Source organism: Penicillium paradoxum (assembly GCF_028828445.1).
Source record: "Penicillium paradoxum strain IBT 22861 chromosome Unknown utg000006l_segment0_segment0, whole genome shotgun sequence".
In the NCBI taxonomy this organism is placed as follows: domain Eukaryota; kingdom Fungi; phylum Ascomycota; class Eurotiomycetes; order Eurotiales; family Aspergillaceae; genus Penicillium; species Penicillium paradoxum.
In genome coordinates this window covers 1077689-1105142 of record NW_026643184.1, presented here as the reverse complement: position 1 = coordinate 1105142, position 27454 = coordinate 1077689, and the positions used below count along the sequence as shown (strand labels likewise).

The following is a 27454-nucleotide window of genomic DNA, read 5'->3' as shown; positions in this document are numbered from 1 at the left end:
CGTTTCAACTCCAGGTAAATGTCCTAGTTGGGGTTGGTCGCGATCCTATCGTGCTGTCTAACGGCTGAAATGTGTATGTTTGATTTTCTTCGAGCTCGGCCAATGGGTCCCTTTTTGGTTCGACTTCGACGATATGGAAGGGCTCGGAAAGTCGGGTTGCAGAATAGGACTTAGTGCCAACTGTGAATGAGTTAGCATGGGCTGCTGATCTAATTCATGACAAGAGTGATAGTGTTCCATACAAAATGACCAGTAGATGTACTTGGTAATGACCGGAACCCAGATTGTCACTGCAATGATTTGACCGAAGGACCAATCACCCTCGGGCGTCGACGAGTTCGAGACGATGTAGAGTAAGTTGTTGATAAGGAGAAATGTCTCCACTAACAGTGCCCAGACTTTTGAGAACATTCGGATAGCCTTGCTTGCTAGCACTGGCTTCATGGTATCCTGCAGACGGGATACAGCAGGGTAGCAATTCAGATGTTGCTCGAGGTAGGAGATGATTTTCTGCACCATCAGCACTCCGAATATAGATAGACAACCAGCACTTATAATCTGCGAAGAAGTATACATCCCATAGAAGTCTGAGCAACAGTAAACGAGCGGTGGAGGGTTGTGTCCACACTTGTCTAGGTCGTCGAGGTTGGAAATTGGGTTGATGCCAGTAGTTTTCGGATTTCGCCCAATTTTTCCGAACAGATTGTATGCCGAGACTACAATGCTGGCAAAACTCCAGGCAAAGATGTATGCCGAGTCCAAGAGTGACCTACGTAACATCCATAGGCCAAAGGTCAATGTTGGAATATATCCCGATGACAACTGAGATACCGTTTCGAAATTTCTCCCAAGTTGTTGTAAACTTGTGGCACCTAGGACACCTGCATCACCGGTCAAGGCCACAATCGCGGCGGCCTGGACGGAGAGAACGAAATAGCACTGGGATTCTTGGAAATCGACTAGAATGGACTTGACAATCGATGCATGTCCAGAGAGGTTCAGTCTCTCGAGAAACTGGGGCATCCGTTGTTCTTTGCGAGACAAGCGTCGTGCACAGAAGGGAATGAATTGAATGACTCGGAGGATCAGCCAGATAATGAACACCATTAGGAGCTGCATTAGGTATGCGACCATAATCTATACTCCTCTGATCAGCAACAACCTCTTTCATATACCAGTCAACACCGAAGGGGTAGGGGAGAATTACACCGGGACCAGAAATATCTTCGTTTGTTTCCTCGCCGACATAGTAACAGTTATCTGACATGAATCGCGGAGACGGATATGCATTCACGGCATAACTTCCCGGGGAATCCGATGAATATTTAGAGCACCCCTCAAGGCTAGTATCGGGGTTGCGACAATATTGTGTAATGCAATCTTCAATCATGGCCCCGAACGAGGTGGTTGCATTCGTGGTATAGCTCTGGCTGTGTTCTTGTAGCTCGCCCAGAATCTCAAAACAATGATAGAGGGACTCGATAGAGCTGAATGCTTCTGTTGGATCTAGACATGCTGCGGTATAATTGACGGCCATATTGAGCTTGCCGGAATTATCCTCAAGATGCAGAAACAAAGTAGCAAGGACTGATCCGGGGCTTAATGGGTTGTCCTTTTTCAGCCCCATGGCCCCCTCATGGGGGGCGGTGGACGAGATCATCATAATATCATACCTAGCTAGGTAAGCTAGTGGGCAGGGCCAAAAGTACGTAGAGAAACAAGATGGCATACCCCGTGCCAAAAAAAACCAACGTTGGTGACGAGTGAGAGAAGAGTAAGAGAGTGCGAGAACAAAGCCACCGAAGGACCTACTTTACTAGGATTCTACCCAGTAGGCCCCATGATGGCGTGGATATGACATGAAGACACCGTTCAGTTAGCCAAGATGGTAGAGGAGCAGCGGTTGTGGCCAACGACGAGAGAGCTTGGTGGTTCCAAATCGGGAAATGCACATGTGACCGTGGCAGATGCTTATCTTCTCGGATGACTTGCTCCCTGTAATGTTAAGCAATTGATGGCATTACGGCCAGTTGGAGGCATGAGACTGTGGGTTGCCCCTTTCAGAGGTAGACATGATCCATATGAATTGGCTAGCTGCCTAGATGATACAAAAATTATTACACCGACACTTCATTCGAGATGCCGTCGAATTCCAGCCCCTCCTCACACTCAGTGCGCTTCGTCTTCATCAGATGCTCCCAATGCTCGGGATACTTTTGACTGGCCCATTTCTCGACCTCATCTTTCCAGTACTGGTAGGGGATAGCGTTGTAGAACAGCCCGATACTAAGACAAATGTTAGCGATGATCGATGAACGGCGCAAACAGCGAAAAGGTATACTCACGTATTACTAGTGGGAGGAATTCCAATCTCAGCTTCCATATTATCGATAGCTTCAACAGCCAGATCGAACTCGCACTGCGCTGCCAAGGCCTCCATATACGCCGAGTAGAGTGGCCGATTCGCCGTGATCTCCAGCTTCTTGACCTTATTCATCATCTTGATAGCCTCCTGGGCACCATTGTGGTGTTTCTCGCAGACCTTGAAGAAGATCGTGATAGTCTTATTACAAGGTCCTTCCTCAGACTGAAGGATTTGGCGGAAAATTTCCATGCTCTTTTCTGGCATCTCGCACGCGGCATACCCCATCATGAGGCCATTGAGGATCCTCGTGTTGAGATCCACCTCAAGGTCCAGTTTCAGCATGTTGTGCACCAGTTCCAAATTGGTTGCGTCAGCCGTACGAGCTAGGCCCTGGAAACAGCGAGCATAGGTGTCTTGTCTAGGGCGTCGACCAGGTTCGTCAGCCTGTCGCATATGCCCAAATACCAAGACGGCAAGATCACTGCGCTTTCGCTCGAAGAAAGAGGTCATGATTTTGGTGCGGATCGAGACCCACGTCTCTGGGAAGGCGATCTTCAGAAGCTCGTATACATTCCATACATCGGTGTCGGACTGGGATTTGTCAAGGATGTACTCGGCCAGCGCATCGCGCACTGGCGCCTTCTGTTCGTCACTGTACCCGCCTAGTCGGGGACGGAGCAGCTCTGATACGGCTTCGAGATCGTGGCGGTACAGGAGCATATGTGTCAATGCGGCAATGGTTGCAGATTCCAATTGCACGTTGTCTTGGAAAAGCGGGTCGAGAAGAGAGGAGATCTGGTTGAACAAAGCTTCCTTTTCCTCAGATCGACAAAGCATCGCGATGAGCTTATTTGCAATTGGTAGGTTGTGGCTAGTGAGGGAAGTTGCATCAACTTTCTCTTCAAGAAGCTTCAGAGTCTCCTCGACATCACCAGCCTGAATGCGAGACTCCAATTGCAAGATGTAAGTTTGGCTATCCGGTGTGAGAGCCCATTGGCCTGCCAGCGCCATAAAATCAGAAGCCAGCTGTGGATTCTGCATCGCATTGGCATATTGAATTAGGTTATTAACGGTTTCAATGGTGATGAAGTTCTTGATCTGAGGGGTCTTTGCAGTCCATGCATCCACCTTTTGCACAAGAGCGGAAGCATTGCTGCCCTTTGCTGCGTCCCAAAGTAAGACGATACCGGTGGTGTCCTGGTTGAGTTCACCAGGGAGAGACTTGAAGATTTCCTCGGCGGAATCTGCCCGAGAATTCAAGAGGTAATATTTGATAAGAGCCTCGCTCGCAGCCAGGGAGGGTTGCGAACCATCGGCAATTGGAGAGTCGTAGACCGTTTGTGCTGCCTTGAATTGATTGTGATCGACGAGAAACTTGACGAGCTCTTCATGCGAAGCTTGATCAAACTTGTTGCCATGATTTCCCCACTCCTCAACAATCTTGCGCACCTGTCGTAGATCGTTTTTCATGGCGAATCCTTTCATAATCGTAAGCCAGGGTGACGGGGTAATCTTGCTCATCTGACCCCAAAACTTCAGTAAGGTATGTCTAGCATCTTCTGGGTTGCCATTCATAGCCAAAATATTGATATAGAGACCAAGGGCTGGCCGACTAATCTTTCCGGGACCAAATCCATGATCGAGATTTAGCTCTTGATATGCGTATCGCGCAAGGTTCATGACGGTCTCGCGAGCTTGTGGGGCACACTCGGATTCGGAGAGTACATCCAGAACCTTTTCAAGGTTCTCAATCGAAAAAACATTCTGCCAGTCTTTTTCCTCCATTTCATCTTGTTGGGCCCGTAGGTGTTTGAAGGTGACGATCAGCGCACGAGCTTGGAAATGACTGATAAGCATCGGTGTCTCGAGTCGCATTGTGAAGAACGTTTGGAATGCTTTTGCGAGAAGATCCCCTGGTGGAGTTCTACTTCTGTCTTTAAGTGCCCTCATCAAGTCTGCCATTGGTTTCAGGCCCTTTTCGGAGGGCAATGTACTCTGCTGTCGCTCGGGATCCGAGCTGAAGACAAAGATATTGCGCCGCGAGACATGAGGAAGGCTCAGAACAGCAGGTCGTACACGAGCTGCGGTAATTGTATGTAGGCGATTTCGGTGGCATTGCGAGAATCGAAGTGGTTCGTTGTTGATAATTGCTCGGAACACTCGTCTCGTAAGATGAGACTGCATTATGAATGGTATTAAGTGAGCTTAAAGCTTAAACGGAGTGAGATAGATTGGAGAAAAAAGAGCAGGCACAAATTGGCTTGCAACATGGAATCATGAAAAATGGGGGTTTGCGACGCGGAGAGATCTGGAGGTAGGCGGAAGAAGTCTTGGCGAAAAAAGATCTCATCTCCGCGTTGCCCGGTCTCCCTATCACCGTCTTCAGCATCGACGATTAATCTTCGGAGATTCACAGGTCACGATGTCTCTGAACCTCTTTTCCTCGCCAGCATTGCTGCGCAATGCCGCCACCACAGCCACTGTCGGTTTGTCGCTCTGTCGCTGGAGCTCGACCGCTGCCATGAGCGCCTTCACTTCGCAGCGCGGCACAAGCTCACAGAGTATGTGATGAATCCGATGCACCGATGTCCATACTTTCTTGTCTCATTTAATGATCTGGGACAACTTTGATTGTGACTGGCCACTAACGTGTCGTGATAGCCTCCCAAGTGGTCCAACGTCGCCGGTTACCCAGTCGCCTGAAGTTCCTTGAGGACCAGAAGGCGCAAGGCGAGAGCCGAGCCCTGGAGAGATATCAAACTCGTGATTTCAAAGCCGGAGATGTCTACGCCCCTCACGACCTTAGCCCGGCCGAGATGAAGAAATGGGGAAAGCGCCAGAGCCCTCCCACGGATGCTTTTGATGCATTGAACCTGAACCCAATGGATATGTACAAGGTATGAAATTTCCGAGTCACCAGAACAATTATTCGGGCTATATATATATGCCGCAATGAACAGCTGCTAACTGTGTGCTCTTTCGCCATGATAGAACTTCGCCGTCATGTCCGAATACATGACCAGCATGGGCCGTATTAGACACAGATCCGAAACCGGACTGCGACCTGTCAACCAGCGCAAGATTGCTAAGGCGCTTCGCAGAGCCATTGGCATGGGTCTTATGCCTAGTGTCCACCGTCACCCCGAGATTATCGCATCCGAGATGCGGGCACGCATGGAGGGCCCCGGTGGTTATTAAGCAGAATATACCATTTTGGAATCATCGTTTTGGGTGCTTGGCCAGACTTTGGGAGCAGATTTTCTTGTACAAGTACAGGTCGATGTCTGATGGAATGGGCACGACTTCGTGTATTATTATTCTTAGCGCTATGCATTGATTTTATTGGGAGCTACTACTTTCAACTCCTTTCATCTTGGGGCATTTGAAGCTAGATAGAAAGCATATGCTTCACTATTGATTTGAAGTACCTTTTTGGCACCTTATTGGCACACGCTATGGCAGACCAGGCGTTGACGGGTGGCTGTGTTCCCCGCTATTGTGGCCCGAGTGCGTCGTACGTCAGTAAACAACTTCCCTTTTGCTTTTTCTCCAACTCCTCAAGAGTGTACAAACCCTAGCAATGTCACTTACAAATGGTGAGAACCTGACAACCTCATACTATCTTTCATTATCCTGACGTGTCCAAAGAGTCCATTTGGGCTGCTAGCCCCTCCACCACCCGAGGCCAGCCCACTCAGCTTTCTTCCGATGCCAAAGGCGAGCGATTGGCTTATGCAGTATGTGATTCTGACAATCTCTACGATAATACTTCCTAGTCTTGACACACTTGACTTCAGTCCAACAAATCCATCTTCCTGCGTTCAATCGACGACCCCGGAGTTGCTAGACAGTACACCGAACACAAGGCGCAGACAACGGTTGCACGCTTCTCTCCCTCCGGTTTCTATGTTGCAAGTGGTGATGCTACTGGAATTGTGAGAGTTTGGGACTGCGTTGGTGAGGGAATTACCAAGGGAGAATACAGCATTGTTAATGGTCGCATCAACGACTTGGCCTGGGACGGTGACTCCCAGCGCATTATTGCCGTCGGCGATGGCAAGCAACGCTACGGACACTGCATTACTTGGGACAGTGGAAACACTGTTGGCGAGATTCACGGCCATACAAAACAGCTCAATGCTGTATCGATTAGGCAGCAGCGTCCTCTGCGTGCCGCCACTGCTGGTGATGACATGAAGACAGTCTTCTATCATGGAGCGCCGTTCAAATTCAACAACGGAATTGCAGACAAGCATTCAAACTACATTTACGGACTTGGTTTCAGCCCGGATGGTTCGAATCTTGTCAGTGTTGGCGCAGACCGCAAGATCTGGCTCTATGACGGCAAGACAGGCGAGACCAAGGGTCAGATCGGTGAAGGCGAGCACAAGGGCAGCATCTTTGGCGTATCTTGGGCGAAAGACTCGCGGAAGTTTGTGACTGCAAGCGCAGACCGGACCGTAAAGATTTGGGATGTGGAAGCTGGCAAAGCTACGCAGACTTGGACTTTGGGAGAGGAGGGTGCCATGGCTGTTCGTGACCACCAAGTTGGTGTGGTCTGGCCCCCAGGTAGAAGCGATAACCTTCTTATCAGTTTGTCTCTTAGCGGAGATTTGAACTACCTGGTTGAGGGTACTCCCGCACCCCGCCAAGTTGTCTCGGGCCATCAGAAGAGCATTACTTCCTTGAACCAGACTACCTTGGAGAACAAAGAAACCCTGTGGACAGGCAGCTTCGATGGCAGAGTCTGTACCTGGGATGTGGTCACGGGTAAGGCTGAAGAGATTGAAGGAGATGCTCACCCCGGTTACGTTGCCGGGCTTGCAACAACGTCAGAGGGAAGTGGTAGAATTTACAGTGTCGGCTGGGACGACACTCTTCGCTCCATCGATGTTGCAGCCAAGACCTATACTGGCAGCGCTTCCAAACTCAATGGACAGCCGAAGGCCGTTACGGCTGGCAACTCGACCGTCCTTGTTGGCGAAGCTGAAACCGTTGAGATTTTCCAGGATGGCAAGAAGACCGGGGAGTTCAAGACCGACTTTACGGCCACAACCATCGCCGCACATGGTTCCCAGGCAGCCATTGGAGGTGAGAATGGATCTGTTCAGATCTGTGTCATTACCAGCTCTCGACTTTCTCCTCGGGCTGATATCAACGCCTCTCGCAACCCAATCTCCTCCCTTGCCTTCTCTCCAGACGCATCCCACCTGGCTGTGGGTGACTTGCGAGGACGTGTTCTGGTCTACAAGGTTGCAGATGGCAGTTTGGTGACGGACCGCTGGACGGCACACACAGCACGAATCACATCGGTTGCTTGGAACGAGGCTGGAACACACGTTGTCAGCGGTTCCCTAGATACAAACATTTTCGTTTGGAGCTTGGCTAAGCCCGGCGATTGGATTGAGCTGCAGAACGCCCACAAGGAGGGTGTCCATGGTGTCGGATGGGTTGCAGGAGGCTCCAAGATCGTCTCAGCTGGTGCTGATGCAGCTGTGAAGGTGTGGAAAGTCGAAGGTCTGAAATAAATGTGAGGTAGCCACGAATGCAGTTTTGCTGTAACTAAGATTCTTCGGTCCGCGACCTATCTTCTAGACTTTACCCAGAGGAAAGAAGTATCACGTATCAATGACCCAGCGCAAGTCCAATATTGTCCCTAAGAATTGTTACCGCAGATATTGGTTTTAAGCGATAGCAAGTCTGTCAAGAGAATGGCCCTTCGGAGCTACGTAAATAAGGCTACTCAATTGTTTTAACAATCCTTTCATTGCCCTTGAATAGCCTAGGGGTAGATAAACATTTGTTACACTGGACCCAGCAGACTATCCAGGTATATATTCTCGTTCCTCTAAGCCCTTGGTACTGGAGGAAGTCCCAATCCTGGGAATATCGGAGCGCATCTTCATCGGCTTCTTCACATGTATATACTTTATACCTCCATGTTGACCATTCTTATTCTTACTCTCGAGTTTTTTGCTCGGCCACAAAATCATTAGAAGCTCAGATGGCCAAATATCACAAGTTTTTTTCCATCCCATAATGACTTCAAACTTCCGCTCTTTGGCCGGTACATTGGTGTCTCAATTATTGCGGCGCAGAGAATGCAAGACGTTGATGTAAATCTAGCACGAGCCGTATCTAATGGGGAGATCATCTCCATGGAGAAGACTGTTGGCCGCCTAATTTTCGGCATCTGTAGTGTGATCATAGGTGTCAGTCAGCCTGTCAGATTAGAAGAATGAAAGGATGGCTGAGAAACAGACAGAAACGTTGCGGTGGTCACTTATTAACGAGCGTTTAGGGTGTGGTGATAAGGGTGATGGCCATTCAAACAGCAAAATTCTAGGAAACACGATATAGTTTGGCGGAATATATCGCAATTACATTATAGCCCCTACCCGTCCGTACCAGATGTTGATTCACAGCTACCAAAATTTCCATTCAAAAATAAGTTCTGGGTTATGCACCTCCGTGAATATAAACAGCACCTTATTTCTTAACATCCTGGAAACCGTCCAGATAGAGGGTTTCCGGATTCTTCGCAGCCTCTGTCCAAATCGCCTGGGCAGCCAGAGCCATTCTAGGATTGACATTGGTCTCATTTCCCGCCTGCACACCAAGAGTAATATCCTTGACCATGATATCCTTTGGGAAAACATGGTTGCTCTGCAACGCTGCTCTTGGGACCCTCCTAAGGATATCACCCATGAATGTCTGCCCCGATGAGTTGTGGATAATGTCATGAAGCACATCTGGGTCTATACCAGATCGGACTCCAATTGCGGTCGCCTCCGTAACTGCAAGAAAGACAGAAATAGCAATATAGTTGTTACTGATCTTCGCAGTGAGCCCGGCACCGGTCTTGCCGCACCAGAACAGTTTCTCAGAGTCGCCCATCGTTTCTAGAACCTGGCGAAGTGTCTGACCCAATGTATCAGATTCGTCTGGCTTTTGTCTCCCGATCATGAAAGACAATGTACCGGTAGCCGCTGCTTGAGGTCCGCCCTGTTCGGATTCGGCGTTAGCCTGACAACAACCACGTAGAATCTGAAGTTCGACGCACCGAGATGGGAGTATCCACGTAACAGCCGGCTCCCTTTGCTTCCAGGCTGACGGAGAGCTCTCGAGCCACAGAGGCCTCGATAGTACTAGTCTCGAGGATCAAGCGGTTTGCATTTGGGGCCGCAAGAATACAGCCATCTGTCTCGCTCAGGTAGACTGCACGAACAGCTTCCACAGATGGCAAACTCGATACCACAACTTTGGCGTGCATTGCTGCCTCTTTCGGTGATTCGACAATCTCGATAGGTCCACACTCATTGAAATCGGCGACAAACTTGTCACATACTGCACGATTGGTGTCGTAGATGTACAGCTTGGATGAAGAGGGGATCTTCTGGCGGAGATTTCTCGCCAATCCAGATCCCATGGATCCAAGTCCTGCAATGGTCCCTCTTATTAGACATCTTGAATAGCTGGGGGATCTTTAATGACTATATAAACTTACCGATGAACGCAAAGGGACCTTCCATATTGTGCTTCTTATGAGCAAATGATAGGATCAAAATGTAGATTTTTTTCAGAGCATATACGTTCCTTGAGGTGAATTTAAGTACTGACAGCAAGTTGGTAAGACATGGGTTATTTTGATATGATTTCGTAACAGATAACTGCCCATGGATACTATTGGTGCTATAGAGGGAACTAAATCTCAATCCCACGCTTTATTACCGGTAGCAAGCCATTTTCAAGTCAGCTTACGTCCTGAACTTCGGAGCTCGTTTCCGTTAATGGTTTCAAGAGACACTTGGAGACTGAAGTGGATTCTCAGGCGCCCATAGTTCAGTAACCAGTTCAGCTGCGCGTTGACCTTAGAGCCCAAAGTGGACTAGCGTGATGCTCGGAACCGATTGGCTGATTACGTCAGAATCAGAAGTTCCCTTGGCACTAAACCAGAAAGAGCAAGATTTTCCGATATATCGGTACATCTAGTCCTCAAAACTAGCCAAGGCTTTAGGAGGGGGGGAAGAATGAAATACTGTAAAACATGCAAAAGCTTGCACCTGCATACCACTGAGCAGCTTGCATCAGCTCCTCTATAAATCGTAAACAAAGCAAGGAGCTGCGTGGCGATATCATGTGGGGGTGTGGCTGTAAATACCTCCCCGATCGCAGCCCAATCTGCATAGCTATCTGCACCTCCGCACAACCTCTGACGTCTCAATAAAGCCCCGAGCAAGGGCGCATCATCGAATATGTGTCACGCGGCTTGCACAATGCCCAGGTGAATTTACCAGTAAGTGACACAAATTTGAACGATGCCGTCTGGAAGTCCAAGCAGGTCTCGCCGTTCGCGCCCACTAGTATGTACTCATTTGCTCTGTCTACCACGCTCAAGAAATTATACTTAACTATTGGTGAAGCTTCGCCAGGCTACATTTGTTCTCCCGAAAACAGGCCAGCGCCTCAAAGGTCTCATCAATCTCCGAAATTCCTCCCCCGCCTCCAATGATAACATCGACGAAAGACGCGCGCTTCTCACAAATGAAATTCAACATTATGAGGGTCCCTTTGACAAACTTGTGCGCTGGATACAAGGACAATGGGCACAGGCAAATCAATTTGTCAGGTCTGAACCAGGCATTGGAGTCTTGAAGTACAGTCTCGCATATTTGCTCGGATCTATGGCAACATTTATTCCTGCAATCTCGGCTTTTCTGGGCCATCAGGATGGAAAACACATGGTGGCTACGGTCACAGTATATTTCCATCCTGCTAGGTCTCAGGGAGGGATGTTCAAGGCCTTGATCTGTGCTTTTTTGGCGTTCTGCTATTCGGCCTGCTTGACGATTACAAGTATGTTCGTGGAGATGTTCTTCCAGGACACTCTGGAATGGCCTGCCCTTGGCCATGCAGTAGTTTTAATAGTCTTCTGTGGCGGCGGACTTGGGTTTGTGGGCTGGACCAAGCAACGACTTGGAGATCCTTTGGTGAATGTTGCTTGTTCACTCACTTCCCTATCTACAATTACCGTCTTGACCAAGGAGGGTGCTGTCCAAAGCGGCGACTTATCACTTGCCAAGATCTTCCAAGTCTTGAAGATGGTGCTGATGGGCGTGGTGGCCGTTATGGCTGTATCCTTTTTCGTCTTCCCCATCTCAGCGCGTAAAAAGCTGCGTGCAAATCTTGCCACGGTCACTGATACATTGGCTCTTATGATGGCTCTTATTACGGAAAGCTTTTTGAGCGGCTCCGAGGAGGTTCTTCTCTCGGATGAGTTCAAAGATGCTGAGGTGAGACACCGCAAGGCCTATGGTCAGCTCGACCGGCTCGTCCGCGAAGGCAAACTTGAACATTACGTGGCGGGGACGGAAAGAGAATACAGACTCGAAAAGAACCTCGTCCGTTGGGTGCAAGACATCACCCATAACATGGGAGGACTGCGTAATGCAGCCTCTCTCCAGTTCAGTCTAATTCGCGAGACAATTGCTCGCGAGTCTGCCTCTATGGAAGATCAGCAAAGTGACTCGACTTATGCGGATTATTTTACCCCCGTTGAGCGACCGTTGTCATTTGTTGAAGGGTCTTATTTGGAGCCTATCGCTGAGCGATCAGAGGAGGAATTCTCTCCAGGTGGTTCTGTCCGTTCCCATACAAATGGAAGTCCGGGACCGACGCCCAAACCTGCACTTCTTCCAGCGGATGTTTTTACTATTTTTATCTCTCATCTGGGTCCCTCAATGGTAAGTTAAGAATACAAGGGTAGACAACACAGCTCAAAGACTAACTCGTAGTAGCGATCGTTGGCCTTTACAATGAAAGAAATCTTCAAGGAGATTCCCTTTGGACCTGCCCCAGACTACACAGTCTCGGTAAATGGTCGACTGCGGATCAGTCTTGATCGGGCGCTTGAACTTTACAAGGAATCTCGCGAGAAGACACTTGCGACCTTATATCAACAAAAGGAAACGATGAAACTAAAGAACCGAGAAGCTGAAGCTGATCTCGAGGAAGTTTCAGCCAGTTGTGGTCAATTCAGCTTCTCCCTCGTTGAATTTGGAGAGCAATTGCAAGAGATGCTGTCCATTCTAGATGAGCTGCAGCTGGAAGTAGAAGAGAGACCTAATGGACGATCCTGGTCATGGCTTAAAGTCTGGCAGTGGTCAAAGAAGGCAGAGACTGCAAAAATGATTTCTATCGATGCTGGTATGTGTTTCAAACCCTCCCAACCCCCAAAATCGTGGACAGTATGTTAATTGCCACGCAGAAGCAGGTTCCAGAGCTTCCGGTGCGCCTGTTCTAAACCAGAACTCTCACGGTCATGCTCGACATGCTTCAGATGGCCTAATTGCCTTTGATAGCCTGCCTGTCAAGATCCAAACCCCAACAATTGCCCCGGCAAAAGGAACGGCAAAGCAAAGACTCGGGTACCGGTTATGGAAATGTCTTGGATTCTTCCGACGGGATGATACGAAATATGCTATCAAAGTTGGTGCCGGAGCTGCACTCTATGCGTTGCCTGCTTTCTTACCTTCAACCCGCCCTTTCTATGGACATTGGCGTGGGGAGTGGGGTCTGTTGTCCTACATGCTGGTTTGCTCAATGACGATTGGTGCCTCTAACACGACGGGATATGCCCGTTTTCTCGGTACTTGCTTGGGGGCAGTCGCTGCTATCGTGGCATGGGACGTCACAGGAGCAAATTTATATGGCCTCGCGTTTTTGGGATGGCTAATGGCCATCTGGACCGGGTATATCACTATTGTTCGTGGTAATGGGCCCATGGGGCGGTTCATCATGCTCACTTACAATCTATCCGTACTATATGGCTATTCTCTTGCTCAGAAGGAGGCAAAGCTCGACGAAGACGAAGGTGGTTCCAATCCAATCATGAGCGAAATCGCACTCCACCGGGTGGTTGCCGTGCTGTCCGGATGCATCTGGGGAATTATCATCACTCGCATGATTTGGCCCATCAGCGCAAGACGCAGGCTGAAGGAGAGTCTCAGTCTTATTTGGCTACATTTGAGTCTTGTCTGGAAGCGCGATCCTTTGTCCATCATGGCCAAAGACGAAAAGTCCGTTGTATACATGACTCCCCGGGAGAAACTCGAGATTGAAAGATTCTTGGCTCGGTTGGAATCTCTTCGGGCTGCAGCAAGCTCTGAATTTGAATTGAAGAGTGCATTCCCTGAATCCTCTTACACTAATATTGTCCGCCGTACACGCAACATGGTGAACTCTTTCCATACAATGAACATCGAGCTGATGAATAATGATATTGCAACTGAAGGGGAGATATCCCTTCTTCGATACACAGCAGTGGAGCGGCAACAGCTGTCTGCACGCGTGAGCCATCTATTAACAGGTCAGCCTCCATTTAGCGTTTCCGGATGTCCTTCTGCTGACTATCTTCCAGTTATTGCTTCATCAATGAAACTTGAATACCCTCTAAGCGATGTATTGCCCAGCATTGAGCATGCCAGAGACCGGCTCCTCGCTCGCATATACCGCTATCGCTTGGATCGGGAAGCATCTCGACAGACCACAGATGAAGACTGTGCTCTGCTCTATGCCTACAGTGAGTCTTGCTAGTTTCCATTGCCTTTTCCAGTACTGATTCTTGTACTTCGCATTAGTTTTGGTGACAGGCCAATTGTCGAATGAGATCACGGCGATCATTGCGGAGATCGGAGAGCTCTTTGGGGTATTGAGCGAAGACGTAGTGCAGCTAGCTTGAGAATGCAGCAGATCTATTGATCTTTACATTTAAAAAAAAACATCTAAAATAACAATTGCTAGTTGCAAAACACATGTAGTCGATGTAGACACAGCTGCCTACTGGACTCGGCGCACTTCGATGTATCCGTTCCTGGCGTCTGGCGGGGAACCGCAAGTCCGAACCTCCCTTCCACTCAAACCCATCGCCCTCTCTTTCACTTCATCAATTTTCATCTTCAATATATCAGTTCATCTTATGAACCCATCTCCTCTTTCTTTATTCCTGGTTTGAACCCTTGAATCCTTCTTGATGAAGGCGTAGGTGCCAATATTTCTTGCCCTTCGGCCTCGCCCGTCGCGCTCTCGCGAGCCCAGCAACCATGCAGATCGATCCGGCGGCTCTGAGCCGGAATGACTCCATCTCACACCAAAAAGGCGCCGCGCCTAACGGCTCGGCATCCGCGAAGACCTCCCGAGCTCTGATCTCAGTGCCGCGGCTGGAGCTGGAGCATGCCTACACGGACCTGAAGGCCGCCATCGGAGACAAGTGGGCCGAGTATAAAGAATCCACAGCTCTGTTCTTACTAGGTATGTAGTGAGGCGCATTGGATCTTTGTCTACCTAGCGATTGCTTGAGCGACGCGAAGCCTGGCTTCTCCTTCCCTCCGCACCAAGCTCGGTACAGTCACCTCCTGACCTCTTGCCTGATTCTAGGACATTACAACCAAACGGAATATTCATCACGAGTCGACTACTTCTTGTGCGCCGATCCCAAGAATGAACATTTACATAACAACTTCGTATGCGCGCTCATCGGAAACCTGACCCGAGACCTCCCCGATCATGGCGTCGCAAACTGGGTATCGGCGAATGATAAACCATCAACGGTTTCGAAACCTGTCTCCGGAGATGCCGCAGAACAAAGATTAAAGACGGAGGTCATGAAATTACCTCCGAGGGACCGTCGGCGCATCAAGGGAATACCGGAGGTACGTAGTCGCAAACGATGACGCTTACCTTGGCCCCAAAGGCAGACCACTGACCATAACCAGCGAGATCCCAATGAGACAGTGCCCACAGAGCTCGAACTATGCCATTTGGCTAAGCAAATCAAATTGCCCAGCCAGGTTCCTGCAAGTGCAGGTGGGCTGAACAAGACTAGTAAGGCGACACCTCCCGCTTCGGACTCAAGATATGCCCTTCGTTCCCATAACCTCTTCCCCGTAATGAAGTTTAGTACTGACCATCCTCCTTGGCAGATTGGGAACTCGAAATCCGAAAACGCTACGCCCAGCCCCTCGCCGCAGAAACCGGCGAATTCCCCGATGCCGAATCTATCCATGCCCGCATGGTTCCCATATGTTACGAGGAATCGCTAACTAGTGGTGCCGGGCTTCCTTGTGCAGAGTTTATGGCGATTGCGACAGAAACATTCGTGAAGGAAGTTCTGTCCGCGGTATTCTCACGCACCCGTTCGAATGGACCGTCCGGTACAATCAACAACATGATGATGCGCAAGTATCGACACCAACTTGAAGTTGAAGAACTTGCATATACACGTGGCGAGATTGCAAAGGATGCCGCTACAGGCCTGCTCCCTGTGGAGGCAAAAGAAGCCAGCATTCGAAGACCCTTGGGGGTCAGAGATCTGCGACTAACTCTAGAGCTGGGCGGCGGTGTTCTTGGCCACATGCCACTAATCGTCGACCAAATCATGGGCGGGTACTTTGAAGATGAACTCGAGACCGAAAGGCAAGATCGGTTGGAGAATGGCGTTGGTGAGCCACATCAAGAAATCAAACCCGATGAAGACGCGATGGACTTGGACGAAGACGAAGACGGTTCTCTGCTAGACTGGGAAGGCGGCACTGTCGGTGACCGAGAGCAGTTGAGCTCATTGCTTGACGAGTGTCTGTCCATGGCCGCATGAGAATTTTATACCCCCGATTGTCCTTTTTATTTTTCTTTCTTGCGTTGTTTTCATACACGCTGCCACATTGCATGCTTTTTACCTTGCTCTTGTTTCTACTTTCGGTTTTTGATGGATGGTGGCTCACGGCGTCTGGGTACTACCAAGGGAGGTTGTCACGGTTTGTGACGCCACACGATTTGCATATGGATTTGGAGTTTGAAGATATGTCTTAGCTATCCGTTCTCGATCGCCTTTGCCTTGCCTTGTTCCCTCGTGTTTTCTCTCCCTCCTACCCTGGTTGTGCCTCCGATGACCTTAACGATGTATAGTATCATTTCTTACCAAGGGACAAGGTGAAGCGGTCGAGAATGAAGCTCTCGGGGAAGCTCAAAACGAAAAAGACTCAAAAAGCCGAAACAATGGCCATGGCCTGTTGGGAGGAGGTCAAGCTAGTTCGATACCCATGGATTTTACCTTACAGTTTAGTTGACTCAAGATTTTATTACATAGTCACATTTGAGGATGCTAGATTTTAGACGTAAGTCTAACAAAGACGTATTTCATCTCTGTCGAATATTGAATTCCATGGGCTGTTTACCCCCCCCAAAACGCCTGTAGATAATACACCACGCAAAGAACATGTCAACTAGTTGATAGCAGTTGCGACGAGCTTCAAGATCTCCTCAGTGGTCTTGTATGCGTTGACCGGGTCCTTCGCAATGGACTGCCAGAACTCGCCGTGTTTGGGTTCCGTCGAAATGCACTTTGATACGACATCTGATCGTTTTTCCTGTAAACAGATGTCAGCTGGATATTCTAATGATAACATGGAACCGAGAAAAACATAATGAAGGGATAACGAACCTCAGTACCGTGCTGCATAAGGAACTTGTAATACCAAGCCCAACCATCGCCGTAATCACTATCCGAAACAATGGCCTTCTCGAACCAGGTCATGGCCTTCTCCAACCGACGCTCGCCCCAGAAGATACGCGCAACGGTGATGAACAGAATCGGGTCATTCTCAACCTTCTTGATAGCCTCCAGACTGCGGGCCTTGCGCTGGGCGCGGGGCTCGAGATACCAGATGCTTTCGCTCCATAACAGGCCGGATGTCGGAACTTCCTGGATCGCGCGGGCCATCAGGACCTTGGCTTGGGCGAGGTTGTTGGCACGGCGTTCAACGCGCACACTCTCGGTCCAGAGTTCGGCGCTCTTGGGAACGGCTAGACGGGCACGGTCGAGGACGGATCGGGCGCGGACGACGGCACCGGCTTTTTCTTCTAGTCGCGAAGCAAGCAGCCACAGTGCAACGGACTTGTTGCATGCCCGGGTGCCTGTTCCGTATGCCTCGCGCGCCTGGGGGAACTTGTTCTGGGATTCGTAGATCTGGCCCTTGATCATCCAGAGTTTATCGGCCTTCGGGAAGAGCTGAAGACCTTGATTAACCAGATCCAGAGCTTCGTCGATATTGCCGAGTTGACGCTCAAATGCGACACTCTTGGTCCACACTCGATCGGTACCGGCTTCATTGCGGGCTGTGGCCAGGAGCTCTCGGGCTTGGTCGGTCTTTTTGGCGTCAGCCTCGAGCTTGACAGCAGCCAGCCAGATGTCTTCGTTGTTCGGGTTTTGGTTGAAGGCACGACCGAGGACTCGTCGGGCATCGTCGATATCTCCAGATTGCCATTTCTCCTTCGCAAGCAGGAGCCAAAGCTCTTCACTCTGGGGGCATGCCTCGACTGCCTTCTCGAGAACCTGCCAGAGGCCTTCTTTGGTGCCGTGGTTGCGCTCCAGGTCCGCTGCTGCAAGCCAGATTGATCGGCGGTTGACGAAGACCCGCAATGCATAGGCGTAAATAGCCCGGGCAGTTTCATATTTACCTCGGGCAATGCTGGCTTTCGCGTCGTCCATCCAGATATCCTTTCGGTCATCATCCTCGTCCAGACCCCATCCAAGAGTTTCTTGTATGATACCGCCACATGTAAGCACCGCGCCTTCGGCTTCGCACTTCTCGGCTTCCGTGATCCATTCTTCTCTCTTCAGCATGGCGTTCTCTCGAGCCAAAGACTGGATAGCACGCTTCATGACATTGACCTTTGCAAATGTACCCATCTGCTCCTGAAGTCGGGCTGCAGCAATCCAAATTTCGTAGCTTGTGGGAACGGCCTTGCGAGCAGCGTTCAGGACCTTCTGTGCATTTTCTGGGGTTTCAAGGCGAGCAAGTGCAAGCCATAACTCGACTGACAGGGGAATGATCTCAACGGCCTTGGCCAGCAACAGGCGCGCATCGGCGGGATCATCTTCCAGGTTGACAGCTTCTTTCCAGATCTGCACCGATTGCGGAATATGCAAAATAGCCTGTCGGAGGACATTCTTCTTGGCACGAGTGTCCGTTTCTAATCTCATAGCTTCGGTCCAAAGTCGTGTGGACCGGTCGTTGTTCTTAATGGCGTTCGCTGCAATAATCTTCGCGTTGTGACCTTCATTGAGTCGAATATTTTCGAGCCATGCATCTTCACTTTTAGGGCAGAGCTCACATCCCTTAGCAATGAGGTTCCTAGCAGCCACAATCCGACCAGCAAGCTCTTCAAGACGAGCAAGAGCAATCCAACCAGGAGCATGCTTAGGGTTGGTCTTGGTGACGGATTCCAACAGGATACGAACTCGCTTGATATCGCCCACCTCAACTTCACCAGCCTTGGCTTCTGATTGTGTCAAGCTAGTCAGATAGCCCTTGGGGTCGATATTGGTAGCACTTCCAGATGATGTGTCGCCGGAGGATCCTAATGCAGCCTGATCAAGTCGAACTTTGAGAACCTTATCACGCGCTGCACCGATATCTGCGAAGTTTGTCATGGTACCGTCGGCGCTCTCTCCTTCGCCGGTGCCCGTCTGGGTGCCATCTTCGGCAACTGAGGTATCATACTGAGTCGAGTCTCTCGCACTAGCAATGACACTATCCGGGACGGCATAGAAACGCTGGCGAGCATTCTGCTTATCTCGCCTATTCTTGCCAGTCAGGTCACCAACCTCTGGGAGGTTGGCCCAGTCTTCTTCAGACACCGAAGCAAGTGTGCGTTTCAGATCGGCGAATTGGTGTTGGATTTTCGGGTTGTTTCGTTCGTAATCTTCTCGTTCGGCTTTTTCTCGAGCTTCCCTGTAGGTGGCGAGCGATTCAGGTCGGTACTCTGTCCAAACAACCGGGGCTAACCCGATGAACAAATGGTTTCGAAAAGCGATGGGAGGGATGAAACTAACCTGCGAGCTCTCCGGCGCTTATCCATCTTCTCATCTACCTCTTGGTAGATGCGATCTGCCTCGTCATCTTCTTGGTCAAATTGTCCGTATGCGAACAATCCGACTTCGTTATCGGGATCCTGGAACCGCTCATCCTCTTCCTCTTTATCTTCGTCTTTTCCGCCTTTCTCGCGTGAAGTGGTGCCGTAAGCTGTAGGTGCAGCGGCTCCTAAAAGCTGAGCTCTCTTGGTTAAAGCAGCTTGGATCTGTTCGGGCGTAGGTCCTTCACGCGCCGGGCCAAGATCGGAGCGAGTGGTGAATCCTGTCGCACCACGACCGAGACCAGCGACGTAGTTTTCAGGCGCAGCCTGGCTTAGGAAATCCTTTCGTCCAGACGCCATATTGGGCACAACACAGATCGAACAACAGCTCAAGGTCGACGGCGTAGAAGGCGATGGCGGGCTTGGAAGAAAGTAAGTCCGGTACCGACAATCTTATCGCAAAAAAAGTTGCCGCCCACATTGAAGTCGAGGTGCTTTACTGCAGAGTTTCTTCTCGGTTTCTTTTTATAATTGTTCGATTTCCGGGGATCATTATTCAAGATGCCTAAGGTCAACAAGCCCAAGCGCAATAGCGCTTCACAGGGCATGTCAGATGCTGCTGCCAAGACAAAAGCTGCTCACAGTATCTTCAAGATGAACACTGATATTGGCCAGCACGTTCTGAAGAACCCTGGTATTGCTGGTAGGATACTAGTCTCGCTGCAATATGCTATCACTTTGCTGACAGTTGGGTATTAGCTGCTATTGTGGACAAGGCCGAGCTCAAGCAAAGCGATGTGAGTTATACAAAGATATTCATTAAATCTACAAACACTAACGCAGTGTCAATTACCCAGATCGTCCTTGAAATTGGTCCTGGTACTGGTAACTTGACAGCCAAGATTTTGGAAAAGGCGAAGAAGTGCATTGCCGTGGAATTGGATCCTCGCATGGCCGCAGAAGTCACCAAGCGTTTCCAGTCCACTCCATACCAAAAGCGCCTGGAGGTCATTCTTGGAGATGTGATGAAGACGGAGCTCCCATACTTCGATGTCTGCATCAGCAACACTCCTTACCAGGTATGTACAATTACAGACTTCCACTTCCAACAGTTATGCCCGAATCCTAACAAAGTCCAGATCTCTTCTCCTCTCACATTCAAGCTCCTTGCTACAAACCCTGCTCCTCGTTCTTGTGTTCTCATGTATGTTCTCGCCGGCAAAGCTGCAACTTCCCCCTCGTTATATGCCATTGGAAACTTACACGCGAACTCTCCATACAGGTTCCAGCGCGAATTCGCTCTGCGGTTATTTGCCAAGCCCGGCGACAAGCTTTACAGTCGACTCTCAGTTAACGCTCAGATGTGGGCCAAGATCGATCACATTATGAAGGTTGGCAAGAACAACTTCAAGCCGCCTCCACAGGTCGAGTCCAGCGTCATTCGGATGGTCCCCAAGAACCCTCGGCCACAGATCAACTACGAAGAGTGGGATGGTCTTCTGCGGATTGTCTTTGTGCGTAAGAACAAAACTCTTCGGTCCAGTTTCATTGGTACATCAAGCATCATGGAATTGCTCGAAGCAAACTATCGGACATGGTGTGCCCAAAACGACATTCCTGTTGAGGATGGCCCGGTTGAAGTCGCCAATGACGATGCGATGGCAATGGATATGGGTGATGAGGAGGAGCAGCAAGAACAGGCTGCCGAGGAGCCGGCTGACGAGGTCATGGAAATGGATGACGATGATGTTCCTGATTTCTTCAAGGAGGAAACCAATGCCCGCCTTGAGGCAGCGCTCAAGAATGGTGCTTCACGCAAGAAGCGTGGGAAGGTTGCAGAGCTAGTCCGTGAAAAGGTGCGCCAGGTCTTGGAGGACGATACTGACCTTGGAGAGAGGCGCGCAAGAATGTGTGACGAGAATGATTTCTTGAAGTTGCTGTGGGCATTCAACCAGAAGGGCATTCATTTCAACTGAGCGAGCAAGAGCATATCTCCCCTGGGGAAAAAACATCCGAAGAAAGAAGTTGAGAATTCGGATGATGAATTATGATTACTATCAATAAAAGATACCATTTTCAGGAGGTTCATCACCAGCAGGCCGGAGATGAGCACGCGAGTCTTGAAAGAGGCTCTGCCAAATAAATGCTTCGCTGAGTAAAAGCTCAATATCTTTCTCAGTCCAATCCTTCGTAGGCAATGCCTGAAGAAACATCATAACCTCCTGGAATACGGTTAGTTTCATGTTCATAGTGGTGATATCCAACGAGAATGACATACCTGGAAATCCATCTTGACCAATCGATCTGTCCACTTGACTAAAAATGCGGCACAAACATAAAGGTGGAACCGAGAGAAGCCCTGCTCCTCAGCCTGTGATGAAGTTCAGTGTCAAGCAAAATAGCCCTTGGGTTAATACATACCATATACGTGTCCCACATGCGTATCGTGTTTTTGATGCTCATTTCCCGCATGAGCAAGCAGTTCATCCATCGGAAACTAAATTGCATAAATTCCACACCTTCTTGCTCCAGATGCTTGGCGAGTGCTGCATCGATGCGCATCGTCAAGTCACGTAGCGCCCTAACCTGTCGGTGGATGCCTGGCTGAGCATATATGTAGTTATCTTGGATACCATCCAGCAGTTTTGTCAGACACCAGAAAGTGTCTGCCTCCACTGCATCTAACACACTCCGAGGCAGTTGGCCCGGATCCATGCCCTCTTCCACGTTCAGATCGGTGATGTAAACGCCTAGGAAGACTTGCCAGAATGGTGTGACCAGGTCATTAATACCTTGGACATATCCGCTTGCTGGGTGTCGGATGGCCCAAACATAAAGGATGCGTTCTAAAGAGCGCTGAGTAGCTTCATAGCCGTATAACGGAATGTGAGGACTGGTGCGGGGAACATCAATGCTGATTTGGTGCCAAACCGCCTCGTCAAGACCTCTGCCGCGACTCTTAGTCGTAGCAGGTGGGTTAGAAGAGCTTGCCCCACTACCTCGCTCAAAGGCTTGTCGGACTCCGTCGAGGTATTCCTTGCGCTTTCGTTCCAAAGTGGAGATACGTCGCTCACTATTTGTAGGAAGGTAACCGAGTAGAAGTTGCCACGTCATTGGTCGTACTTCTTCCGGGATGCCTGACCAAGCGAGATTCCGCAGCTCAGTGGGAGATACGGTGCTTGCCTGCAGGATGCGCTTGAACTTGTTGATTCGCGTAATGTGACTCGAATGGATATCCCTCTCTTTCGGTGAGGCATCTGTAGGGGGTGGAGAGTGATTTATGAGGTTCAAAGCATTGGCAGGGTCTAAACCTGTTAGCATTCTCCCGCTTCTCGGACATGATGTCTTGCATACCTTGTAGAATATCCTTGTATTGAGGCCGAAGAATCTTTCCCTCGCTCTTGTGAGCGGTTGGATACATCGGAGCACCTCGCTCCTCCGCGATGTCCGCACTATTCGCCCGCTGTCTGTTGCTGGCTGCTAATCCATATCCAAGTGCCGAGAGGCTGCCAGTTGCCCCACCGCTGGAATCAACGTTCTTGGACTTCAAAGACGCGGATTTTTTCCTTCTCATGCTAGCGAGACTTGGAAGCCCGAATTCATCTTCATCGTCGTCGTATACAATCTCATCGTCGTCATCTTCATCCTCCTCCTCAGTGGGGTCACGACTCCACTCGTCGACCCCCTCAGTCATAATGCCGGGGTAAGGTTGCCGAGGAGGCGATGCAACCACGTTTGCTGGATGGCGACTCAATTTCGATCCGGGACTTGCTGCTGATATCTTTGGCGGTGTTCTCGGGCGTGCGTGGGGGGTAGGTCTGCCAAAAGAAGACAGTTGTCAGTCATCGTTTCTGGCCAATCGCTAGATCCGAAGAATAGATGAGCAAAAACATACTGTACAATGCTGCCATGTGAATATGATGCGCCGACAACGGTATTTGAGCCATAGAACTTCGAAGATCCCTGGTTTAGGGACGTACTTCGGCCGGCCCAGAAGGGCGATTCGGTGCGCCTTCAAAGAACATTAGCATTCCTAAGTACTGCAGCTATCCCTTGAGCTGTAGGAGAGGATATATGGAGCTTCAAACCTACTCTGAATTGTCTGCCAAAGGGAGAGAAAGGCCATGTGAGCTATAGCTGCGATTAAAATGCAAGGGGAGGCAAAGGACACGAACCAACCTGGACCATTTCCTGTCGTCATAGTCAGTTAAATGTAAAAACACCGGACGAACAAAGGAAGCCTAGTGGATGACAAGAAAAACATACCTGTTGCCCTTTTTTGTTGGCCATCTTATGGGATTCCAAAGGAGGTGATCTCATGCGGGAGTCTGATAGAGGTGCGGGGTGGCGTTGTGATGGTATGAATGCCGTCTATCCTCCAGGCAGGCCATGTAAGGACAGAATAGAAAAATCAATAGAGCATAATGGGTATTCTAATTCAAAGAAACAGGACAAACCAAAGGAATCAGGCAGGTTCTATAGATACAAATAGCTTGAGTTTCATGAGTTGAACACCAGGCTGGTTATGTAAGCGCTCCGCTTCGCGATTCCCGTTCTGCTGGACTTCACAACTTCTTCTTCTACTTGCTCTCAGGCTCATACTCTGCTCCCTTGACTTTAGTCTCACTTCGCCGGTCTATAAGGGCTACACGTGTTCCCGTGACTTGCTTCTCTATTTATTTTCCTACTAACTTTCTTGTCATCATGGCTGAACCCGAGGATGGAGATGATCTTTTTGCTGATCTGTGTGTGCCCCTACTTGATCTTATGCTGAACTGAGGATGCTAATGATATTTGTTTGTTAGGTATGACGCCGATGAATCTACCAACCGAACTACTGCAGCAGTAGAGGCACCGAAGCCTGATCTAGGCGTGTCAAGCCTGGCACCTGGCGGAGATTCCCCGAAACAGGAAACCGCAATTGATCCTGTTGGTCAATACGAGTCGCATCCAGCTACCCAGACTTCGGACTTTGGTCAGGGCTACAACAATGGCTCTGGAAACGCGTATGGTGCCCCTGCCCTTACTCAGGCACCCCCTCCTGCTGAGACAGAGTCTCACGGAACGGGAATCAAGGAAGATGGGTAAGTCCACTAATTTTGTTTTCTTTTCTATCTCATGCTTGTATAATCCTGTCTCAATTGCATAATTCTTCCCCAATTGCATGTATCCATCTGGTATCGGGCTTTATCTCGCTGGTAGAAGCCTGGGTGGCTAAATTTGCCATTCGCGATTCCGGATACAAATCTGGGTACTGGAAGGGGTGACCTGGCTACGGATTGAAAGTTATCTGGGCTTTTGGGCTGTTCGAGGAAAAATTCGCCGGTTGTTTGATGGCCTATTCGTCTTCAAAGGAAGGGAGATACAATGCGGGGTCGAGATCAATCAGCGCGTTTGTTTGTGAAAACGCATGATACGGCTACAATTTGCATCAAATTCGATGTTCGTATCATACAGTGGGATACTCCGGCAATTACTCCACGATATCAAGCAGTGGACGAACAAACACATCACCTGGGCCCTGGATCGAGACAAGTGCTTGCGCAAACCAACTTCACGCCACCCGCCATACCTTTGCCACGGACGATTCATATATAGTACAGCCGATACTATATAGTTTCCTGTCGATATACCTTGATAGGGCAGAGCAAGAAGTAGCTATCTAGCTTGGGACTCTGTGTTAGACAAGGCAAAGGCTTTCACGGGTCAGACAGACAGACAGTGACAATTCACTTTTTACGACTGAAATACTTGAACATCCACACTCATTTCGCCAGTCTCCGGCTTGAGCAATTCAAAAAGAAAAAGAAAAGAGGAGGACATGCATCAATCTCCGGGCTCATGTAAACCAGTGGGCTTGACGTTAAATCCCGGCCATGAGTATCAGAATTGCCCAAGGCTATTCAAGTGTACATTGTCAACCACTATGAGGCACAGAGTCCATGAACTACCCTAGCACATGCCTTGCTCGGGGCCTTGCTCTCCAGAATAGCGAAGCTTTTCGCACACTCGAAGCATTCCTAGCCAGAATACCTTCCCACATATTCTCATTTCTTTCCTTATCATCAATGCCTATCTCTTTTCCGTCACCATCATGTTTTGATTAGCCTCTGATTCCCTGCATTTTGCTTTGTTTTGTATGATGCCTGAATCTGTGCTGACTGGCTGATCAACAGAAAAATGTTCATTGGTGGTCTGAACTGGGAAACTACAGACGGTACGCATACTTTGTTGGGGGTTTATCATGATTTATCATACTAACATACTTTTCCCCCGGATTAGAGTCCCTTCGTGACTATTTCTCTCAGTTCGGTGAGGTTCAGGAATGTACCGTGATGCGGGACAGTGCCACTGGCCGCTCCCGTGGCTTTGGCTTCTTAACCTTCCGTGACCCTAAGACTGTGAATACCGTTATGGTCAAGGAGCACTATCTCGATGGAAAGATTGTAAGAGCTAAACCCTAACTCGTACATCCGGTCAACGTATCATGTGGCTAACCAGGATTAAAAGATTGATCCCAAGCGTGCTATTCCCCGTGATGAACAGGAGAAAACTTCTAAGATCTTTGTTGGTGGTGTTAGTCAAGAGGCTACTGAGCAGGACTTCAAGCAGTTTTTCGTGCAGTTTGGCCGTGTTGTTGATGCTACTCTTATGATGGACAAGGATACTGGGCGTCCCCGTGGATTTGGCTTTGTCACTTTTGATGGTGATGCTGCTGTTGAGAAAGCTCTATCTCGTCCTCTGGAGATTCTAGGCAAGCCAATTGAGGTTAAGAAAGCACAGCCCCGTGGTAACCTGCGAGACAACAACGATCAACGTGGAGGTCATCGTACTGGAGGATATCGCGACCAGAACCAGCATGATGGAGGTCAGCAGCAAGCCGCCCAGCAGGGACAGGGTAGTTCCATGACTCCCCAGATGATGGCCCAGTATTGGCAGCGCATGCAACAGTACTTCGCGATGATGCAGCAGTCCATGGCCGCAGGCCAAGTGATGCCTGGCATGAACATGAACGCCATGAACCCTGCCATGATGGCTCAGATGCAGCAGATGCAGCAAATGCAAATGCGTCAGCAGCAGCAACAGCAACAACAGATGGGCAATCAGCCGCAAGGTGCCATGAGCCCTAACCCGCAGAGCCCCGGCTCCCAGCAGGCCATGCCTAACATGATGAACCCCGCTATGATGCAGCCTAACCAAGCCGGCACTGTCCCCAGTGGTGCTCCCAGCGACAACGCCAGCCCTGGCCCCAACGCTGCTTCTCTTGCCGCTAACTACAACAACGGAACCGCAAACGCAGCCCGGGCTCAGACTGGACCTGCTTACAACGCCACTGAGCAGATTGCCTTTGAGCAGCAGAAGTACGAGCAGCAGCAGGTTCGCCGCTCCATGGACCCTCGCGGGTTCAGCCCTTATCAACAGCAAGGTGGCCCGACTTCATGGGAGGGCATGTATGACGAAGTTCCGCAGCCTCACGTTCCCACTGGACCAGCAGGTATGAGACGTGTTGGAAGTTCGGGTAGTGGTATGTGATTCTTTCGAGTTTCTGCATATTCTACCCCTTTCATCCTTGTTCTGTACTTGTGTAGCTAACATTTCTCTAACAGGAACCACCCCCCAACCTCAGAGCGCTGCTCCTGCTAATGCCCCCACCGGACCACGCAACGCCGGCAAGCCTGGTGCGAACTACCGTGGCGGCGGCCGAGGTGGACACCGTGGCTATCACCCCTACCAGCGCTAATCATCTTGCTGTGGATACTACAAGCGACTCATCCAGTCTCCTGTCGCTTCGCATACAAATTCTTTTCTTTCATGTGTTTTTTAAGTCTTTTTTTTGCCTGCGGCCAGCGATTTTGGGCCTCAGGATTGATATCTTCGTGACCACTACGAAGCAAAAGGAGAAGAGGGTCCGGCGAGCGGGTTACATTGACAGTTTCTAATCTTTATCTTCTCACTCTTGTGGTTCGGTGCTTTCGTATGTGTGCATTTTTTGTTCGCGAGGGTCGAGGATCGAAGCTTGAGTCAAGGTTTTGCGTGTTAAACGGGAGAGGAAATCTGATCAATAATCTGTGACGGCGTGGATCTTCAAGTCTTGCACTCTCTCGGTGGTACATTGCTTTTTCTTTGTGATTTTAGCCTCACAATTGAAAATTTCCATTTGACCGAGACTGGCCAGTA

General features: G+C 49.7%; 10 protein-coding genes across 10 annotated transcripts; 5 read left to right on the top strand and 5 right to left on the bottom strand.

Moving 5' to 3' along the window:
• Window positions 1-4: 4 nt before the first annotated feature.
• Window positions 5-1119, bottom strand: N7457_006881 (uncharacterized protein; the record flags this gene model as incomplete). Its single annotated transcript, XM_057177924.1, has 2 exons — window positions 5-180; window positions 243-1119. 2 exons carry the CDS (start codon window positions 1117-1119, stop codon window positions 5-7), a joined length of 1053 nt encoding a protein of 350 aa, XP_057029668.1.
• A 998-nt stretch (window positions 1120-2117) lies between these two features.
• N7457_006880 (uncharacterized protein) lies at window positions 2118-4549 on the bottom strand (the record flags this gene model as incomplete). Its single annotated transcript, XM_057177923.1, has 2 exons — window positions 2118-2286; window positions 2346-4549. The coding sequence occupies 2 exons, from the start codon at window positions 4547-4549 to the stop codon at window positions 2118-2120; spliced, it is 2373 nt and encodes a 790-aa protein (XP_057029667.1).
• Window positions 4550-4787: 238 nt separating this feature from the next.
• On the top strand, window positions 4788-7893 carry N7457_006879 (Ribosomal protein S18; the record flags this gene model as incomplete). Its single annotated transcript, XM_057177922.1, has 5 exons — window positions 4788-4926; window positions 5027-5262; window positions 5357-5555; window positions 6014-6102; window positions 6163-7893. 5 exons carry the CDS (start codon window positions 4788-4790, stop codon window positions 7891-7893), a joined length of 2394 nt encoding a protein of 797 aa, XP_057029666.1.
• A 961-nt stretch (window positions 7894-8854) lies between these two features.
• On the bottom strand, window positions 8855-9897 carry N7457_006878 (NAD(P)-dependent oxidoreductase; the record flags this gene model as incomplete). The annotated part of the gene is made up of 3 exons (XM_057177921.1): window positions 8855-9370; window positions 9429-9805; window positions 9873-9897. 3 exons carry the CDS (start codon window positions 9895-9897, stop codon window positions 8855-8857), a joined length of 918 nt encoding a protein of 305 aa, XP_057029665.1.
• A 786-nt stretch (window positions 9898-10683) lies between these two features.
• On the top strand, window positions 10684-14105 carry N7457_006877 (FUSC family protein; the record flags this gene model as incomplete). Its single annotated transcript, XM_057177920.1, has 6 exons — window positions 10684-10728; window positions 10789-12108; window positions 12163-12571; window positions 12633-13733; window positions 13785-13946; window positions 14005-14105. The coding sequence occupies 6 exons, from the start codon at window positions 10684-10686 to the stop codon at window positions 14103-14105; spliced, it is 3138 nt and encodes a 1045-aa protein (XP_057029664.1).
• Window positions 14106-14466: 361 nt separating this feature from the next.
• Window positions 14467-16016, top strand: N7457_006876 (TADA1 family protein; the record flags this gene model as incomplete). The annotated part of the gene is made up of 4 exons (XM_057177919.1): window positions 14467-14674; window positions 14801-15075; window positions 15139-15247; window positions 15346-16016. The coding sequence occupies 4 exons, from the start codon at window positions 14467-14469 to the stop codon at window positions 16014-16016; spliced, it is 1263 nt and encodes a 420-aa protein (XP_057029663.1).
• Window positions 16017-16644: 628 nt separating this feature from the next.
• On the bottom strand, window positions 16645-19636 carry N7457_006875 (U4/U6-U5 snRNP complex subunit PRP6; the record flags this gene model as incomplete). The annotated part of the gene is made up of 3 exons (XM_057177918.1): window positions 16645-16788; window positions 16863-19155; window positions 19257-19636. The coding sequence occupies 3 exons, from the start codon at window positions 19634-19636 to the stop codon at window positions 16645-16647; spliced, it is 2817 nt and encodes a 938-aa protein (XP_057029662.1).
• A 201-nt stretch (window positions 19637-19837) lies between these two features.
• N7457_006874 (dimethyladenosine transferase) lies at window positions 19838-21252 on the top strand (the record flags this gene model as incomplete). The annotated part of the gene is made up of 4 exons (XM_057177917.1): window positions 19838-19979; window positions 20036-20073; window positions 20134-20355; window positions 20416-21252. The coding sequence occupies 4 exons, from the start codon at window positions 19838-19840 to the stop codon at window positions 21250-21252; spliced, it is 1239 nt and encodes a 412-aa protein (XP_057029661.1).
• An 81-nt stretch (window positions 21253-21333) lies between these two features.
• N7457_006873 (GTPase-activating protein GYP1) lies at window positions 21334-23566 on the bottom strand (the record flags this gene model as incomplete). Its single annotated transcript, XM_057177916.1, has 8 exons — window positions 21334-21498; window positions 21555-21647; window positions 21698-22581; window positions 22631-23094; window positions 23172-23288; window positions 23365-23407; window positions 23452-23467; window positions 23543-23566. 8 exons carry the CDS (start codon window positions 23564-23566, stop codon window positions 21334-21336), a joined length of 1806 nt encoding a protein of 601 aa, XP_057029660.1.
• A 414-nt stretch (window positions 23567-23980) lies between these two features.
• N7457_006872 (uncharacterized protein) lies at window positions 23981-27017 on the top strand (the record flags this gene model as incomplete). Its single annotated transcript, XM_057177915.1, has 6 exons — window positions 23981-24021; window positions 24082-24360; window positions 25453-25493; window positions 25559-25722; window positions 25787-26801; window positions 26884-27017. 6 exons carry the CDS (start codon window positions 23981-23983, stop codon window positions 27015-27017), a joined length of 1674 nt encoding a protein of 557 aa, XP_057029659.1.
• Window positions 27018-27454: the final 437 nt, after the last annotated feature.